The 19321-nt window shown below is 43.0% G+C and overlaps 1 protein-coding gene across 1 annotated transcript; it reads right to left on the minus strand.

Annotated features, from left to right (window-relative positions):
* Positions 1–1011: 1011 nt before the first annotated feature.
* On the minus strand, positions 1012–5369 carry Nxt1 (nuclear transport factor 2 like export factor 1). Its single transcript, XM_051183216.1, has 2 exons — positions 5184–5369; positions 1012–1708 (listed from the first exon to the last, which is right to left on the minus strand). Exon 2 carries the CDS (start codon positions 1648–1650, stop codon positions 1228–1230), a length of 423 nt encoding a protein of 140 aa, XP_051039173.1. The 5' UTR covers positions 1651–1708; positions 5184–5369; the 3' UTR covers positions 1012–1227.
* Positions 5370–19321: the final 13952 nt, after the last annotated feature.

Consider the following 19321-nt stretch of genomic DNA (forward strand, 5'->3'; position numbering starts at 1 on the left):
TGGGATATTTAAAGCTCAGCAGCATGTGCCTCCAAATCACTAACTTCTCATTCTCCTCCATTCTCCTTCCCTGTTTGTCTTCCTAAGGGGTCATGTTTAGTGTTCCAGGATCTTAGTCAATTTGTGGTGGAAACCTCCTGTTGTCATTTCATACATTTTAGTAGCATCTCAGCTTGAATTTCGAGTCTCATCTTGTCACCAAGTCTGTAGGACTGGTTTGACTGTTCTAGATGTGGCTTTGGAGTTATTTCATGGGTATGACTGGCCAAGACGTAAAGTGATATAATCATAGGTTAACTAGGGTTACTCTGGCAGTCAAGAGAGATCCAGAGTACTGCATGAGGATCCCACCTCTAGGTCACAGCCAGATTGCCTTGTTATTCATGATAAAGCCATGACCAGTAGTCTAGCATCCAGAGAGAAGTGTGAGAGGACACACAATCCCCCAGTTTAATCCTTCAGCTTCTGCTTCATTGGCCAACAGCACATCAAACCTAGTGCTAACTCAGACTGAAAAGTAAGTTTCAGGTAGGTCCTTTGTAGTTACAGCTTCTGTGTCCCCTCCCAACCTTGGAGCTTCTGGTAGGAGGAGCACTCAGCTGCTCTTCACATTTATCAGCAGGAACTCCCACCCAGGTGCTAAGAGCAAAGCCAATTGTCAGGTGAAGTAACTTTTTTTTTTTTTTTTTTAAACAAACCATACATTAAGATAAGGGTTCTTTTGAAAAATAAAATGCCAATACCCAGATCATATTTGTAGTGGAGGTGCTGGCTAGGGATATGACCCAGTAGAGGTAATTTCCAATGTTTTAAGGATTCTACCTACCACCCACAGCTCTGGATCCCCAAGATCACAGTGGGGTAAGAGTTCATCACAGACCCTTCCACTTTAATAGGTACTTCTTACTATATTTTCTGCCTTTCACACTCCATCCTTCTCAAAATTTAGACACAAGGCAGAGAAGCAACATTTATTTATTTGTCAATTTCCAGAAACAGGGTCTCTACCGATTAAGTAGAAAAATAGAAAGTTTACTACTTTTAAAAGGCAACTATGACAAACCAGTATATAACCAGGAAAGGGGTTTCTAGTAGTCAAACATCCAGTTTGCAGTGCTTCTGTGACAACAAAAATGAACGGTGTTTTCCACATCCTGAGATTTGTGACTGGTGACTGGCATTTCTCTGCAGAGCTGGGCCGAAGCCAAGAAGCCTTTCTCACCCTCACTAGCTGGCCCAGTCCTGGAATCGGAAGCAGTCACTTGCTATCTTCCACACTGTGTTAGTGGGTGAAGCCTGGGCAGTTAAGATGAAGTTCTGGTTGAAGTGCCGCTGTTTATTGCCCTCAAATTTCACTGATCCACAGATCACCACAAGGACTGTGGTCTGGCTTGGTGTAGCTTCATCATGGACAGGCTGGCAGTCTACCACGTTGATTTGGAACTCACTGGAAGGCAACATCTCAAAAAACTCGTTCAAGGATTCTTGTCCTGAAACAGCATTTCCATTCCACACTAAAGTGGCCGTGCCCATGTACAGGCGGGATAGCAGCCGCCGCCGCTTATCCATGGTAGTGTAGTAGACATTGACAAACTCTTCTGCAGCCCTGCAGGCCTGGTCCACATAGGTCTTGAAATCCACTGACGCCATCTCTGGTTCTGCTGAAAGAGGCTTCTGTCAGATTGGCTCCTCTGTGAGGATCCAGGGACTGTAGGACAACAAATATGAAAGGAACACATATGAATATCAAAGTCTATTCTGTTCTGATAAAACTTTATTTTTTCCCTCTTTTAAATTTAAATTAGAAACAATCTTGTTTTACATATCAATCCTAGTTCCTTCTTCCTATCCTCCCCTGCCCCCAATAATCCCTCATCCCATCCCATTTCTGATCCCTAGAGAGAGAGTGAGGCCTTCCACGGGGGAGTCTTCAAAGTCTGTCACATCCCTTGTGTCTAGGCTGAGAGTACCCCTCTATGTGGAATGGGGTCCCAAAGTCCATTTGAATACTAGGGATAAATACTGATCCGCTGGGCTCCATAGACTGCCCAGGCCTCCTAACTGACACCCATGTTCAAGGGGTCTGGGCTGGTCCTATACTGGTTTCCCAGCTATGAGACTGGGGTCCATGAGCTAGCTCCCCCTTGTTCAGGTCAGCTGTTTCTATGGTTTCCCCAGCCTGGTCTTGACCCCTTTGTTCATACTCCTCCCTCTCTGCAACTGCATTCCAAGAGTTCTGCTTCTGCTTCCACCAGCTACTGGATGAAGGCTCTAGGATGGCATATAAGGTAGTCATCAATCTCATTATCAGGGAATGGCATTTAAGGTAGCCTCTCCACTATTGCTTAGGTTGTTAGTTGGGGTCATCATTGTAGGCCTCTGGACATTTCCTTAGTGCCAGATTTCTCTTTTAACCTATAATGACTCCCTCTATTAAAGTATCTCTTTTCTTGCTCTCCTCTATTCTTCCCTACACTCAATCTTCCTGTGCCCTATTATCCTGCTCCCCTGCTTCTTCTCCCCTTTTTTCTCATAACTCCCTGTCCCCTCCCCCCATGCTCCTAATTTGCTCAGATCTTGTCCCTTTCCCCTTCTCCGGGGGACCATGTCTGATAAAACTTTTATGTTTTAAGTTTTAAAATTATATTTATGTGTATGTGAATTGTATAGGAGTCTTGTCTGTCCACCATATGGGCCCTAGGTACCAAGCTCAGGTTGTTAGGCTTGTTGACTCACCTAGCCCCCAACCCTCCTTTTCCATAGGCAACAGAACATTACATACTGTAGGCAGATGACTTTAGGCTCAAACTGTTGTTATTTTAAAGGCAAGGTTTCCTATGTAGTCCTGCCTGGCCTGGAATTGAGAGATCCATCTGCCTCTCTCTGTCAAGTGCTGGGATCAAAGGCATTCACCACCAAGCCACCAGCAAGTATTGCTTCTTTAATCTTACTATCCTCAGTTTCTAAATAAATTAAAAAAAAAAAAAAAAAAGGAACATCAAATTTAAAACAGACAAGGCACATCCAGCATTGAGTTAAGAAGCTCAAGCTAGGAGTGATGGGGCACGCTGGAGAAGTTGAGGCAGGTGCTAGAGCCAGCCTGGAACAGAGATAGCAAGCCTGGTCTCAAAAACAACACAGCAAACCTGGTCTCCAAAAAAATAAATAAATAAAAAGTCTGACATGTCCATCTTACAATGGGATTTAAAATCCATTTTATTTTTAGAGCACATATGGTGTCAGAGAACGTTCCCTCCTGAAAGCTTGGAATAGGTGTGGCTGCTTTTATGCAACCAGGGTGTGGCTCATCCTAGTCCAGACAGTGGCTCAAGCTGAAGAAATAAGTGGTTACTGGCCCAACAAAGGCTACCAGAGGGGGAGCAGGTAACAAGTGACTGGGAAGACTACAATGAACTAACCCATCAAGGACCCAGATGTATGGAGTAGTATATTTCTCAGGAGAGTGGAGGATAGTGGTCACAATCCCCAAAAGACTGCAATTAACATCTTTAGCACTAATGCCCATCATGTAAGATCAGAGGGGCCATAATACCACAGCAGAAGGCAGAAGAACCCTAGGAGTCAAGCAGAATCTAAATTGTATTGTATGTGCATTGGTGTGAGGGTGTCTGATCTCCTAGAACTGGAGTTACAGACAGTTGTGAGCTGCCATGTGGGTGCTGGGACTTGAACCTGGGTCCTCTGGAAGAACATTAAGTGCTCTTAACTCTCAAAAAGAGTCCATGAATTTCTTTGTTTTATTTTTGTTTGTTGCTCGACACAGGGTTTCTCTGTATAGCTTGAACTCAGAGATCCACCTGCCTCAGGCTACCAAATGCTGGGATTAAAGGTGTGTTCCTATACTGCCCATCTCACACAGGATCTAATGGGGAGGGGATAACACAGTTTTATCTGATTTGAAATATCACATAATCAGCGTATTTTTTCCATAACAGGTTCGACTGTTAATTTCTTCTACGATTAAAAACTTTCCATTTAAAAGAAACCAGCACTAATGTTACTGAAAATATTTGACACATTTGTCAGTTTCCAGCAACAGGTCTCTACCGTGTAAGCTTAAAACTTAAGTAGTAAACACTATTTTATTTCAAGTACCTTTATTTTATTGACACAAGGTCTCTCTATGTACTTTTGAAACTTGTTTTGTAGATCAGGCTGGCCTCGAACTCACTGAGATTCACCTGCCTCTGTCGGGATAAAAGATGTGCCTGACTCAACTTTTATTTATTTTTTAACAATCAGCTTATGAACGATGATTACACACAGGGCTGGGAGGAAGCTGGTCCTATAGATGAGCAGTTCAGAGCAAGCTTGATAATGTTCTAAGGACCTCAGACTTAAGACTCAACAATCAATCTGAAGTGATACAAGTTAAGTAGTTTAGACTCATGCCTTCAATCATCACTGCACAAGTGGGTATCACTGTAACAATTATACTAATGAGGAAGAGGAGCTTGCACACTCTTGGCCGATTCAAGGTCGATCTAGGAAAATCGGAGGGTGAAGGTCATGTCCTGTTCACTAAATTCCTGGACTTTTGAGAGCAAGTTTATAAGAACACAGTTCCGGGGATGCCGGTCTAAGAATGTCCTCCCAAGTAACCACATTTCCCTATGCCCAACCAGCTCATCATTACAAACGCCGCTTACCATGAAGCTCCCTGTTGACCTTTTTCTCTTCTGCTTCCTCCAAACACAACCCAACAATGGTCACGCCCCCAAAGGATGATAACCCCTATTTCTGGTCCTCGGCTACCCACAGAACCTGCTCAGTTCTCCCACACCAGGGGAAAAACAGCAAGACCGAAACACAGAGTGAGAGGCCAGGAGGATGCACCACTCCGTGGTTCACACACTCCAACTTCCTGGAGCTGGACCCCGGGAGCGGCAGCCGTGTTCCGGGCCTTGTGTTCAGCCTAGCGTCGCTTATTAAAGCAGCTGGCAGATGGCAGCACCGTCTTCAGAGCCATCATCCAGCCCCCAAACTGCTGCTCTCCTCCAGGCAGGGCAAACTCACTGCCACGGTTTTACACAGAAAGAAGCCTGATGTCCTGCTACAAAGACACCATCTGGAGAAAAGACAACACCCAGGTCTTACTGAGCCTGAGGGGAGGCAAGGGGTACCGCCGGCCACCACACAGCCAGACAGGGGCGGCCACCTACCTGCTCCGCCCCGGTCAGCGCCTCCAAGGCGACTCGGTCCCGGGTCCCGCTCCGGTCGCGGCCCCGGGACAGAAGATTTACGCTCCTGCCCTCCTCTTCCTCCCAGAGGCTCCGCCTGACGCGCCGGCTTCCTGGAGGCGGAGAACGGTTGGTCGCCGGTAGCGGCTTCCCGCGCGCGGCGTGCTGCGGTCTACGCAGGCGCGAGGGTCTCGTTTCCCAATGGCCCCGCCTCCGCGTGACGGGCAGATACGCGAGCCAGTAGAAAGGCTGGCTCCGCCCAGGTGTGGCTGCAAAGACAGCGCTGCTTCCGGGGAAGTCCCCAACCTAGAAGTTCCGGTGGAGGGAGCTCTGATTGGAGGGCGTAGAGGGGGCGGGGTTACGTGCGCGCTCAGCTGTGGAAGACCTGGCTGCTGAGAGCTGTGCAGCTGGGGTGCTTCACGGCTTCACGCCATCTAGGGAGACAGCAGCATGGCTGCAGTAAAGCTCTGGACTGAACCTAGTACATAGGACGCCCGCGATATTGGAACCCGAGTGGAAAGCTAAGTGAGAGAGTCCTGTGGAAGTCCATGGGGTCAAGCATCTTACCTGACGCGCCCTTTCTTAAGTAAAGCCACCTAGAGTAGACATTGCAAATGTGCTTAAACGAGAGAAGCAGTTTTAGTCAAGTGAAAGAGTTAAGAGTAGGGCCGAGGTCGCGGGAGAGGCGACAACAGTGGCAGCTGATTTTTCTCTGCCAGCCCTCGCTGGCTCTAGCTGTGGCGAACTGTTCCTCCGCATGTAAAGTTGGTTGGTTTGGTTTGGTTAATCTGAAGCAGTCTTGATACTTATCGTTCGAATGGAACCATTTAGTGGTAACACAAAACCCGGAAATCTTATTTTCCCGAGACATGATTCTCTGCCTCATCCTTCCGACTGGGAGAACCCTCTGGAAGTGACTAGGTTGAATGAAGTACTGTATTTTGTTGACAACCCCTTGGGTCCTTTTGTCCATGTTCCTAAGATAACCTTTGCTTATAGACTTAAGCCAGATAGGCTGCTTAATATAGGCACTCCCCCACTGCATTCAAGTAAGTGAAAAGTTTTCATTATTGAAAGAAGTAAGTTGGAGGCTGAGTTTAGAGGATGAATAAGTGTCTTCGGGAGTAATAGTTACACACAAAATGGTTTTATAAACCTGGCAGTAGGTAGTAGTAGGTCCTAGGACTTTCCTTGAGAAAGAACTTGGCTTTTCTTTCTGTAGGCCTTGCGTTTGGTGAGATTAGAGATACCTCTGACTCCAGGAAACATAGCAATGACACAGTTGAGAGTATGTCTTAGTCAAGTTTCTCAAGAGTAATAGAACTTACAGAATGAATAATCTCTCTCATACACACAAACACACACACACACACACACACAAAGAGAGAGAGAGAGGTCCAACTAGTCCAACAATGACTGCCAATAAATGGAAAGCCCTAGAATACAGCAGTTGTTCAGTCGGTAAGACTGGAGGTCTCAGCTGCTGTTCAGTATATGTCGGAAGTAGGCTCTAATGCCGGTAAAGGAATAGACTTGCTAGCAAGGGTTAGAGCAAACAGGCAAAGAGAAAGAGCTTTCTTCTTCCATGTTCATTATATAGGCTTCCAGTAGAAGGTGTGGTACAAATTAAATGTGGATTTTCTCACCTCAAAGATATGGATTAAAGGTTTTTCTTCCCACCCCAGAAATCCATATTAAAATTGGATCTTCCCACTTCAAATAGTTTATTTGAAAAAAAAAAAATCCCTCACAGGTTTACCCAGTCATTTGGGTTTTGGTTAATTCCAGATGTATGTAGTCAAGATTACAACTAAGAATAGCCATCACAGGATGTTTGGAGGACCAGTTATTTTCATTGCATTGGTGGATTGGAGAAAGAGTTTGATAGGGCATTCTTGGAAAGGGGCATTTTTATTCTCTTTCCTTTTTTGAATATGGGTACGGACAGCAATTCTTCAGTCTTGCTCCTCTGAGGAGAAACTGACTCATCAGTGATGAGGCAAACAGGAAGGGTGAGAAGAAATCAGGCCTTCAGTGAGTGTTAGGAGTATCCTCTTCTGTGTGTGTGTGTGTGTGTGTGTGTGTGTGTGTGTGAGAGAGAGAGAGAGAGAGAGAGAGAGAGAGAGAGAGAGAGAGAGGATGTGATTGAACCCAGGACCTCATCATGCTGACTAAATGCTTTGCCCCTGTCCCAAACCTCAGCCCCAGTCTTCAGTTTTGGACTTCACAGTGTGTGGAGTCAGTGTTTAAAATCTGGGCATATTTAATTACTTGCACTGTGTCTTTGAGTATCAGCAGTGTGATTGTGGCATGTGAGTTTGCCTGTCTGGGAAGCAGCTGCTTGCTCTGTAAAGCAGGGACACTAATGATCTTGGAATGGCTTCACATGGGTCTGAATCCAAATTAGCATCCAGAAACATTAACGGGACCAAATTGTTTTATATTTTATGTTCACAGCAACTTGTTCATTTGTTGACAATCCTTCTAATGAAATAATTGGTTTTTACATTTGGGACAAGCATATGACAAATTGGTGGGATTTGTTACCTGATCGTATAGACACTTTTGATAAATGAGGCTGGCCTAAGCAGCTGTAGAATCAATGTTCCCATTTGCCACATGGAGCCTGTCCAGGACACATCTGTTCCATACACAGAGTTGGGCCTGACTTAAGAATCGTAAAATCTGTCAGCATGGGCTTGCTCTCCTCTCCCTCTGTCAGTGCTTTTCCCTAGAATAGAATCCAAACAGCATGTTTTCAAAAGCAGCTGTGTGACTTGCAGCCAGCGAATTCACAGCTGTGTCTTGAATACCCTGTCACCTGAAACACATCCAGTCTCTTGACCTTGGTGGGCCTGTCTGAGTTCTGGTGGATGAGGGTGAGCTAAGGTTGTATTTTTGTGAGCTCATTTAGGGACTTGACTGTGTAGAGACTGTGGTGGGGGGCACAGAAGAAGCACACTCAATAGAAGCAGGTGTTACCAGTAGTTTTTCCCCACCGAAGATCTGGTCCCGCCGGCATGCCAGCCCCAATTAATACACAGAGACTCTGTATTAGATATAATTCTGTCGGCCTGTTACTAGTTACTAGCTTTGTCTTAATTATTAACCCATTTCTATTAATCTAAGTATTTCCATGTGGCCTTACCTTACCCGAGAGCAGGCTGGTGTTCTGCTCTCTCCGGTCTCCCCATGCTGACTCCTCCCTACTACTTCCTTGAATCCTTCTTGTCTCCTAGTCCTGCCTATCTTGCTTTCCTATTGGCCAGCAGTGCTTTATTCATTAACCAGTATGAGAAACATCTTTATAGAATGACATCTCCCATCATCTCCTCTTTTCTATCTAAATAAAAAGAAGGGTTTTAACCTTAACATAGCAAAATATATCACACAACAGTTATCAAGTAAGAATCACAGTTAACAATATTTAGTCCATTAACATTTAGTAAAATTTAAGAAAATATTCCATCATCTATTCTATCTTTGTGAGTCTAAAGTTAACTTATCTTTAATCCTAACTAAGGAAAACTATAACCATAACTATCTGTCTTCAACTCCATCAAAGACTACAAAAGGATAATATATAAACTCTAGAAATGACAAAGATATCTTGCTACCTGGTCAGACACCTCAAGTTCTTCTATAATGTTTCATCTTCAGCCCATAGGCCATAATGTGTCTGGCAGACTCCTCAGCAAAGCAGGTAACTTTAAACTGTCTTCTTGTATTGGCAGTTTGTCAGTCACTTTTCTCTGTGTCCTGCAGACTGTCTGGCAGACTCTTCCATGAAGCAGGAACTCTGTAGCAATGTCCATCTTGAATCAGCAGTCACTTTCCTGTGGGTCCTTCATGTCCAGTTTATACAGCATAAAGTCAAACAATACAGACAAGAGCAGTATCTTGTCCAAATGGCTAGTCTTGCCATATTGGAAGTAAACTTCATAACTCATTTCTTCAATGTCCATCTTCCTTTCTGAAGCAGGTGGTGTTGCGAGGAACATTTGTGTCTCACTGTCAAGAAAAACCCTAAACCATTTTAAATGCCATATTCTGTAGGTCTTTGAAAGGTTTGAAGAATGCTTATTCATCTCAAATACATCTCTATATATCTAGAAATACTAACTATAAGTTTTGACTATTATAGATACCTATCTATAATCTGCACTAAATTATACATTATATTTCTAAATGTGCTATATAAACACAATACCCAAACAAGAGAAGAAATAATACATATCACAAAATTGACCTTAAATTTGTATCAATAAATGAAAATCCATTCCAAAACAAAGTATTCATATCTATACCATAATCCTCTTTTTACCTTTAAAATATTGGTTGTGGTCATTAACCATTTATAACCAACCCTATTTAAATGAAAACAAACATTTATAAACAATATTTGGGAATTTGGGCGTCGTTCTTTCCAAACTGCTTCCTGCTGGTAGGGGACGCTGTTATGGGCATCCTAAGAAGATGCAGAAATCCTGGCTGTAGTCTGCAAGGCTGCTTTGTTCAAGCTGTTTTGAATGCTGGATCACCAGGAACTATGTTTCAGGGGGTCTGGCTTGATCAAACAACAGTGCTTTATTCATTAACCAGTATGAGAAACATATTTACAGACTGACATCTCCCATCAACCAGTTAGTATTTTGTAAAACCCATGCTCTGCCTTCTCTATTGCCAAAAAATGGAATGAGACACCTGGGAACATGGCTCCCATAGACATTACATGGAAGCGCTCCCTGTGATGTCACTGTTTGCCTAAGAAGGATGTAATGATTGCTAATGACTAAGTTTCAGGTACATCTCTTACCATCCCTTACCATTCAGCAATCTGAAACAGTGGGACAGGTCACACATGCCTACAGAGCCTCTGTGTGGTCAAAATGGGACATCTGTATTTATTAGTATTTGCAAAGTACAAGAAACCAATTTTGGTTAATTTCAGTCAAAATGTCTTAATGGGAAGGCTGCTAATAGAGTCAATAGCAAGCATTTACGCAGATGATTTTGGGGGGTCTGGAAATAAGAACCGGATAGAATTTGATTAAGAGCTGTGTGCTGGTTAGTTTTTGTTTTTGTTATTGTCTGATTGATGTTTGATATAAGCTAGGGTCCAAGCTCAACTGAGAAAATGCCGCCTTAAGATGGTCCTGTAGAGGACTGGAGAGATGGCTTAGTGGTTCAGAGCACTTGAAGACCTGGGTTTGGAGAGCTCACAATGAATTTTAGGATTGTTTTTTTTTCCCTCTGATTCTATGAAGAATGTTGCTGGGCATAGTGGCACACCTATAACCCTAGCGTTCAAGAGGCAGAGGCAGGTGGGTCTCTCTGCAAGGCCAGCTTGGTCCACAAATCAAGTTCCCCACTAACCAAGGCTACATAGTGAGACTCTGTTTCAAAAACAAAGTCATTGGCATTTTGATAGATATTGTAGACTTTGTAAATCATTTTTGGATAAAATAGCCATGTCTATATAATATTAATTCTGGTGCTCTATGGGGGTGGAGCTTTGTGTTTTTTTAGAGTCTTCATTTTCTTTCTTCAGTGTTTAAGTTTTCATTGTAAAGATCTTTCATTTCTGTGTTTATTTTTTAGTTTCTTATTCAGTGTATTAGTTTTTGGTATATAGATTTTGGTATATTGATTTTCTATGCTGCTGCTGTACATAAAGTGTTCTCTTGTAGTCTTTAGTTGTTTGTTTGTTGGTCCATAGTATAGGCAGACTTTTCTGTCCCATCAGCCACTCCCCAAACAACCACAAAGAGACTTATTATTAATTATATATGTTTTTCTGATAGCTCAGGCTTATCTCCAGTCAGCTCTTACAACTTAAATTAACCCACTTCTATTAATCTGTGTACAGCCCCAAGGCTCATTTACTTCATCCATGAACTTCCCATGTTGCTTCTCTTGCATCAGGCTTGAGATCTTCATGACTTCCTGACTCTGCCCTTCTTCTCCCCAGCATTCTCTCTGCCACAAAAATCCTCCCTAGCTGTCAGCCAATCCGCTTTTTATTAACAATGAGAGCAATGCATCTTCACAGTGTACAAAAGGATTATTGCACAGCACCATGGAGATGGAGAGGTGAAATGTCTCAGTGGTTAAGAGCACTGGCTGCTTTTCCAGAGGACCCACATGGCAACACACAACCATCTGTAACTTCCAGTTCCAGGGAGTGGGCTTCTCTTTTCTGTGCTGTGCAGTCACCAGACTCACACAGAGCACAAACATACACACAGGAAAAACACCCAGGAACATAAAAAGTTAAATAAAAATAAGTGTAGGATTTTCAGAGGGATAGTTTGACTTTTTTCTTTCCTGTTTGCATTTTTTTTCTCCCTTGTATTATTGCTTTGGTGAGGACTTCAATCATTGTACTAAATGAACAGAGTGAGCATCCTTGTCTTTTTCTTACTTTAGAAGATATGACTATGTTGGCTATGTGTTTGTTGTATGTAGGCTGCATTAGGTGGAGGTATTTTCCCTGTATTCTGAGTTTCTCATGTCTTTTATCATGAATAAGTATTGAACTTTGATGTAAATTTTTTTTCTGCCATACATTTGTGGCCAGACAGGAATCTTCTTTCTCTTAGTGTGACATTGCTTATGACCCTTCCTGTGGATCATGCAGGACTATGTGACTATGATGGATGGCCTACTGACAACTCTTGGGGGCATTACTTCTCTATTTCTTAGAATCTCTATTAATTAATGTATGTGAAATGCCTGGAGTTTAGTTTGGACTCTTTATTTAATATTTTTAAAGATGTACTTTTTTGTATATAAGTGTGTTTTTTTTTTTCCTGTCTGTTTAATAAGTACATTGCTTATATGCCTGGTGCCTATAGAAGCAAGTAGAAGTTGCCAGTCTCCTGGAACTAGAGTTATGGAAAGCTGTAAACCAGTGTTTCTCAACCTTCTTAATGCTCTGACACTTTAATACAGTTCCTCATGTTGTGGTGACATCTAACCATAAAATTATTTTCATTGCTATTTCATAATTGTGATTTGCAACTGTTATGAATCACAGTGTAAATATTTTTGGAAATAGAGGTTTTCCAGTTGGCATCTAGACCCACAAGTTGAGAACCACTGTCATGTGGGTGCTGGGAATAGAACCTGAGGTCCTCTTCAAGAGCAGCTGAGTTCTCATTTCAATCCCTACTTCAAGTTTTACAAAATTCATCTATTTTGTGTGGGGGGCAGGAAGAGGAACGTGTGTGCCATGGAGTGTGTGTAGAAGTCTTGATAACTTAAGGGAGTTAATTCCCTCCTGCCACAGTCTGCGTTCTGGGTATTGGAGCAGGTTGGTGAAAAGTGCCCTTACATACTGAGCCATCTTGCAAGTACTGATTCTTTTATTTTTTATTTTGTTTTTGTATTTACTTGTGTATGTGTGGTGACTATGTGTTCATATGTGTTCAATTATACATGTTCATGAGCAAGTGAAGGCCAGAAATCATCAGGAGTCTTTTACTTTATTTTTAGAGCAGACTCTCTTCATTGAACCCAGAGCTCATGTCTTTAGCTAGACTGGCTGGCTTATAAGCCCCAGGGATGCTGCTTTTGCCTTCCCAGTGCTAGGATTGCAGGGGCATCCTACTGTGCCTGGCTTTTTATGTAGATGGTGAGGATCTGAACTCAGATCTTCATACATGGCAAGCCCTTTACTGGCCGAGCCATTGCCGCAGACCATTAGTTTGTATTTTAGAAATTTTTAATTGACATTTATTATTTAGTGTGCATCATGAAAGGTGCACACATACACATGTGCATCTGTGTCATTGTATATATGTGGTGGTTGAGGACAACTTTCAGCAGTCAGTTCTCTCCTAGCATGGGGTTCCTTGGAATTGAACTCAGTTTGCTGGGCTTGGGGACAAGTGACTTTGCCTATTGAACCCTCTCACTTTCTCTAGAATGTATTCTTTAAGAACAGATTCAGAGGCTTGAGAGAATGGTTCCATGGATTAGGTATTTACTGCTTTTCTAGAGGACCGGAGTTCACACATTGGGCAATAAAACTGCCTGTAACCCAGCTTTGGGGGAGCCAATCCCCAAAGGCACCTGTAGTCATGTGCACATACTCTCACATAGATACACCCAGATATGCATAATTAAAATAATAAAAATGAATCTTTAAAAATAGCTTAGGTCAGGGAGCTGGACATGGTAGTGCAAGCCTTGAATCCCAGCACTTGGGAGACAGAATCATTGTATTTCTATGAGTTTGATGCCAACTTAGTCTACATAGGGAGGTCCAGCCCAGCCTATGGCTATGTAATGATTGATACCTGTCATAGAAAACAAAATTCACAGAAGGGAATCAGTGCAAGGCATTGATTGGGAATGTGTAGAAGAATAGATAACTTAAGTGGGGGAGGGTAGAAGCATTCAGACAGCTGGCACTATGGAATCATACTATGGAACTCAGCATAGATTAGCATAGACCAACTCTGAGCACAGGCTTCAGAGTTTTCACTGGAGGTGCTGCACGAGGAAGTGGATTGGGGTGGGAAGTGAAGTTATACACCTCTCTTTAGCATGGAGACTGCTTGGGAAGTTCTTACTTTCCTGGTACTTTTGGACTGCCTAGCAAGAGATATATAGAGGCTATCAGAGATCCCTCCATACAGTCACTTGGTATTGAGAAATCAGCTGAGTTCTCTGATGTGGGAAGTTCTAGGCTGCAGTTCATAGTGTTGATTGTTGCAGGGATTATAGGTAGTGGCCCTGGATGACCCAGAACATTTTGTGTGTTTCATAGACATTTTGGTGACATTGAACAGGACCTTTCAAGAGGCTGTTGCCATCAGACACCCAACATGTGGATCAGCTGTCAGTCTGTGTGGGGAGGGACTGGGTACCACATAGAGAAAAAGTGAGATATGGCATGACCTCTGCAGTTAGTGAGCCAATCTTGGGCTGAGGGCATGACACCTGTGAACTGAGAGAACAGTTCTGTGGTCTTGTTTGTTTTGGCATTAGCCATTAAACCTATGGCCTGTGTGGGTAAGTTAACTGTCCTACCATTTAGCTATACCTGCAGCCATCTTTGTACTTTTAGAATTATGGTGCGTGTGTATGTGTGTGTGTTGCTTGTCAGTACCCATGTGAAGATCAGAGGACAACTTTCAAGTGTCAGTTTTCTTCTGGTAGGTGCCAGGGTTTAACACGGGTTGTCAGGATTGATGGCAAGTGTCTTTACTTGCAGAGACAGCTCTCATGGTAGTTTTTATTTTGACACTGGGCCTTCTAAATTGCTCAAGCAGGATTCAGGGTCTCATTGAATCAGGGCTGGCCTTGAGCACATTCTGATTGGCCTTGTAATTTGATTATCTTGCTTCAGTCTCTCAAGTAGCAGATTAGCCAGGAACTGTGACCTTGTAAGATGGCCTGAATGCCCTTTCCCGAGTGTGCAAATAAAATCCCAGTGAGGTGTCATTAGAAAAACACAAATGCCAATGAGATGGCTGAGAAATTGGAAGCCTTGTACACTGTAGGATTGTAAAATTGACACTGTGGGAGGTGGCATGGAAGTTGCTTCTCTTGCCCCAAATTAAACTGGTTTACCATATGACCCAGCAAGTCTGCTTCTTGATATGTACTCTAAAGAACTGAAAACAGGTTCCTAAGCAAACATTTGTATATGAATATTTATAATAGCCCAAAGCAGGAAACAACTCAAATGTCCATCTATGGATGAATGAATAAGCAAAATGTGTTTTGACTATATGATGAAATTTAATTCAGCCATGAAAAATGAATGAGGTATTGCTGTATGCTACATGTGGATGAACCTTGAAAATGTACTATGTGAAGGATGCCAGACACAAAAGGTCACCTAGAATATGTTTCTACTTACGTGAAATACCCAGATTAGGTAAGTCCATATTAACAGAATGCAGACTGGCGTTTTCTATGGATTATGGGCAGGGAGGAGTTGGGGAGAAACAGGCCAATAGAAAAGGGGTTGTGTTGTGCAGTTGTGTGAGCACTTCAGAAGAGAAGTTGAATAAGACTGAATGTACTAAATGTCATAAAATTATTCACTTTAAAATGTCATATAATGTTGGGTAGCTTTTATCTCAGGCTTTTGTTTTGTTTTTACATTTTTAGAGATAGGGTTTCTCTGGGTAGCAGCCCTGGCTGTCCTGTAACTCATGCTGTAGACCAGGCTGGCATTGAATTCACAGAGATCTGCCTGCCTCAGCTACTTTGTGTCCAATATTAAACAGAGGGAACAGAAGAAAGCCCTTCTTTCATATTCACTTCAAACTCCACTTGTTCTCTGGTAACTCCTCTGGTAAGTCATCTAGAAGTAAACTTTGGGAATTTCTTTTCCTATTCTTGTACCTCTGACTCTGTAAGCAGAGGGTTTCAGAATGTTCCCCCCTCTCTCTGTGAGACCCATTGCATAAGCCTCATAGGGTCACTCATGCCCCAAAATTCCTACTAGAACTAGAGTAAGAGCCTCATTGGCTTTTGAGATCAGTAGAAGAAATCCAGGCAGTGGAAGCAGAAAGAAAAGGGCAACTTAGACCCAGGTAGACCTGCAAGGTCAAATGTGAATTGTCTAATCCCTGAGGACTCAGCTCTCTAATCTACACAGCTGGTTCCCTCTTCCTAATGCTGACACGTTGATAGATGAGTTGATGCCCAGATGGTGGGTACAGCTCTAGATGTGACTAGGTAGGTCCCCTTACAACAAACTGTCTCTGCCTTCCTTTTCTCTCCTAATTGGTGTATTGACTCTTCGACACTGAATCTAAAAGCTATCAAAGGGGTTTTCCTGGGATAGAGAGCTCACCCAGATTGAACATGGCCAGCTCTCCTAATCAGGGTATCCTTATGGCCCCAAATAACTATGGGGCTTTCTGTTACCCTGAGCATCCTACCCTTTATATCTGGAAGTAGGAAGAGGAAACCCAGAATGGTAACCTGCCTAGTCATGGCTAGAAGCTGAAGTCCCTCCCTTTGTGGAAATAGTACCTCCTAGGCATACCACTTAGTCAGCTAACATCAGGCCAACAAGCCGTGGCTGTGTGGGCAGGGTAGGGGACATGGCTGGTTCTTTTATCATTCATCCTCCCTGTCTGGTATGTACTACCCACCTGGAAATCTTCCCTGGTACAAAGTCCCAAGTTGGTATATTAGTCTAGTATACTGTTGGCAATCAGTATGGCTGTGATGACTCATCAGGTAAAGGCACCTGTTGCCTAGCCTGATTATCAGAGTTCAATCCCTGGAACCTATATGGTAGAAAGAGAGAACTGACTCTTGCATGTTGTTCTCATGTGCTGACCCTGTCCTTTCTCAGCCCTTGAACCCCACCGAGTGCACTTCTTACACTAATGTGATTATGTCATGGCTGCTGCTAAGGATTCTCTCTCTCTCTCTCTCTCTCTCTCTGTGTGTGTGTGTGTGTGTGTGTGTGTGTGTGTGTAAAACTCCATTCTGGGAGCTGAGACAGGAGAATTCCTAGCCAGTTTGGCTGAATTGTTGAGCTCCAGATTCAGTGAGAGACCCTACCTCAAAAAATAAGGTGAGAAGCATAGATGAGTCCACACAAAGCTGGAATTAGAGGTGCACGTGGGAGCATACATGCATGTGCATACACAGACACAAGAAATACAGATAAAAATAAGATGAAGAGGCACTAAGAAAACATCTAATATTGATGTATGCCTTCTACCTCCATGCACATATGTGCATACATGCCCACACGTGTACACACAGACATGAACATTATGCCACATGTGAACACATATGTATAAGCTTAGAATTCAAAGAGGGCATGTTGATAATTTGGAGGCTAGGCCCTCAGCTTCAAAGTGCCTAAAGCTACAGTAGCAGTTAGCATTTTGAACCAGTTCCTAGAGATACTGCTATTGTCATGGATCACACAGCGGGACCACTGTTCTGACTATAGTACAAAAACTCTCAGAGTATGGAAATGCTACAGGCTCACTCAATGAAACAATTTTACACTACCCCACTGTTGATTCAGGCTCAAAGGTTGAGCCTCCGTTTTCTGGTTTTGAAGCTGCCAGCATTTGGTCTGCTCTTGGAGTCTGAGTTGACATTCAAAGTATCTGCCACACGAGGGTGCTCTTGCCTTTGTAAAGGGAGCTGCTGTGTTGCGTTCATGTTATCCCTTAGAAGATAACTTATTTCTCCTCTAGCTCAAACATTTGACAGGCCACAAAATTCCAAGTATATTTCTCTGGTCTGGGTAGGCAGTGGTGCACAGGGGCTTTTGTCACTGTTTCAGAGGGTGCTTTGGTAGAATTTCATATGATGGGGATGTGACACATGAAGTTCTCTTCATTGCATTCAGGAAGCAGAGCTAGGTAGGAATAGGCTAGTACAAGATACCTCTAACAACACATCCCTCATGACCTACTTCCTTCAGCTACATCCCACATCCTAAAATTTCCAGGACCTCCCCAAATAATTCTGCCAGCTGGGCAAGTCCTACATACATGGGCCTTTTGGGGAACATTTCTTATATTAGTTAATTGTCACTGCGGCAGAATGTCTGACAAAAAGTAACCTATTAAGGAAAGGTATATATTTGCCTCACAGTGGGGGGATACTTCATTAAGATGAGGAAGGCATAGGGCCCTGAGTATCTTGAAACTTAGGTGGTGGGAACATGAGACAGCTGGTCAATATGTTCCCAGTCATGAAGCAAAGGGAGCTGAATGCTAGTGCTCAACACTTTCTCCCTTTTTCTCCTTCTCATTTCATCTGAGAAGATCCTCTTAGGCACACACAAAAGAGTATCTTCTAATTCATTCTGAATCCAGTCCAGATGGCCATGAGGATTAACCAACTCTTCCTATCCAAGCTACCGCACTGGGGAGCCTGGATTAGAAAGGAAAGAAAGGCCAGTGTAAGGAGTAAGGTTTTTTCTGCCCGCCGCTGTCCCGCCGCTGCGCCATCCCTAAATAACACACTGAGACTCTGTATTTGATATAATTTTGTTGGCTCGGTATTAGTTTTTTATCGGCTAGCTCTGTCTTAAGTGTTAACCCATTTCTGTTGATCTATGTATTTCTCTTACCGGGGAGGCGGCGCAGGGCAACAGGCTTCCTCTGATCCTTGATAATCACACTGGAGCTACAACTCTGCTTAGAAAAGTTCCCAGAAAGTGAGTAGTCACCTCCAATCCCATGAAGCCAGTAATGTTTATGTGAGAAAGAACTGTAAATCTGTTTTGCCTGAAGAATTCCCAGGATAATTTTTCAAAGCTAACAAAGTAAATTATAATTACTATTAGACCTATGTGAATTTAGTGTGAAGGCTGGCAGCATGCCTTCTGTCTACAATAGTGACTATCTTCTGAGGAAAAAGAGTAAGCAGTGTTCACATGACCACAATTTGCTCTTTCTTCTTATAGAGGATGCAGCATGTGAGGGCTCACATCCCTCCTCCCATTGCCCCTGTCACCTGAAGGTGCTGTTGGGTTCATAGCCCTAAGTATTCTCTTTTCCTGCACGCCTTAGCCCACCCTAACTTTACTGTGCTTCCCATTTTACTGTCTCTCTTGGGTAGAATTTTACTTTTCTTGGCATTTCTGATTTCTTAAAAAGTCCGGTTGCTGTTTGACATTGGCAAGATGGTAATGTGCCTTAAACCTACCCTCCAGTGGTCCAAACTTCCCAGAACACAAACCACCGCTTAGAAGGCAGCCTTTGTCTCTCAAAGTTACTGTGGATTATGATACCTGCTCTTCCTGCTTACTCTACCTGTTGGTTGCTTTAAAAATTTTATTTTTATAGTAAATGTAATAGTTGATTTTGTATTTTTTTTTTCTGGCAGAGCAAGATTTGAGCATTCAGAAATTGAGCTCTCTCTCTCCCTCTGTGTGTGTGTGTGTGTGTGTGAGTGTGTGTGAGTGCATGCATGCCATGGCACACATGTGAAGGTAAGAGACATCTTTTAAGAGTTGGTCCTTGTTACAGAGGATGGTCAACAAATATTAGTTTGCAGTAAATAATTATTAGGAAATAGACATCATGAGCACCTTCCCAGCTAGCTTTCTCCAGAGCATCAGGGAGCATCTTAAATCATTTTCATTGCTGTTTGCTCATCCAGGTTAACGT

The sequence above is a fragment of the Phodopus roborovskii genome, unplaced genomic scaffold, assembly GCF_943737965.1.
Source record: "Phodopus roborovskii unplaced genomic scaffold, PHOROB, whole genome shotgun sequence".
Taxonomy (NCBI): domain Eukaryota; kingdom Metazoa; phylum Chordata; class Mammalia; order Rodentia; family Cricetidae; genus Phodopus; species Phodopus roborovskii.

Bases quoted from the DNA above. Each gene is read 5' to 3' on its own strand.
- Nxt1 (XM_051183216.1), bottom strand. From the start codon at position 1,650: ATGGCGTCAGTGGATTTCAAGACCTATGTGGACCAGGCCTGCAGGGCT.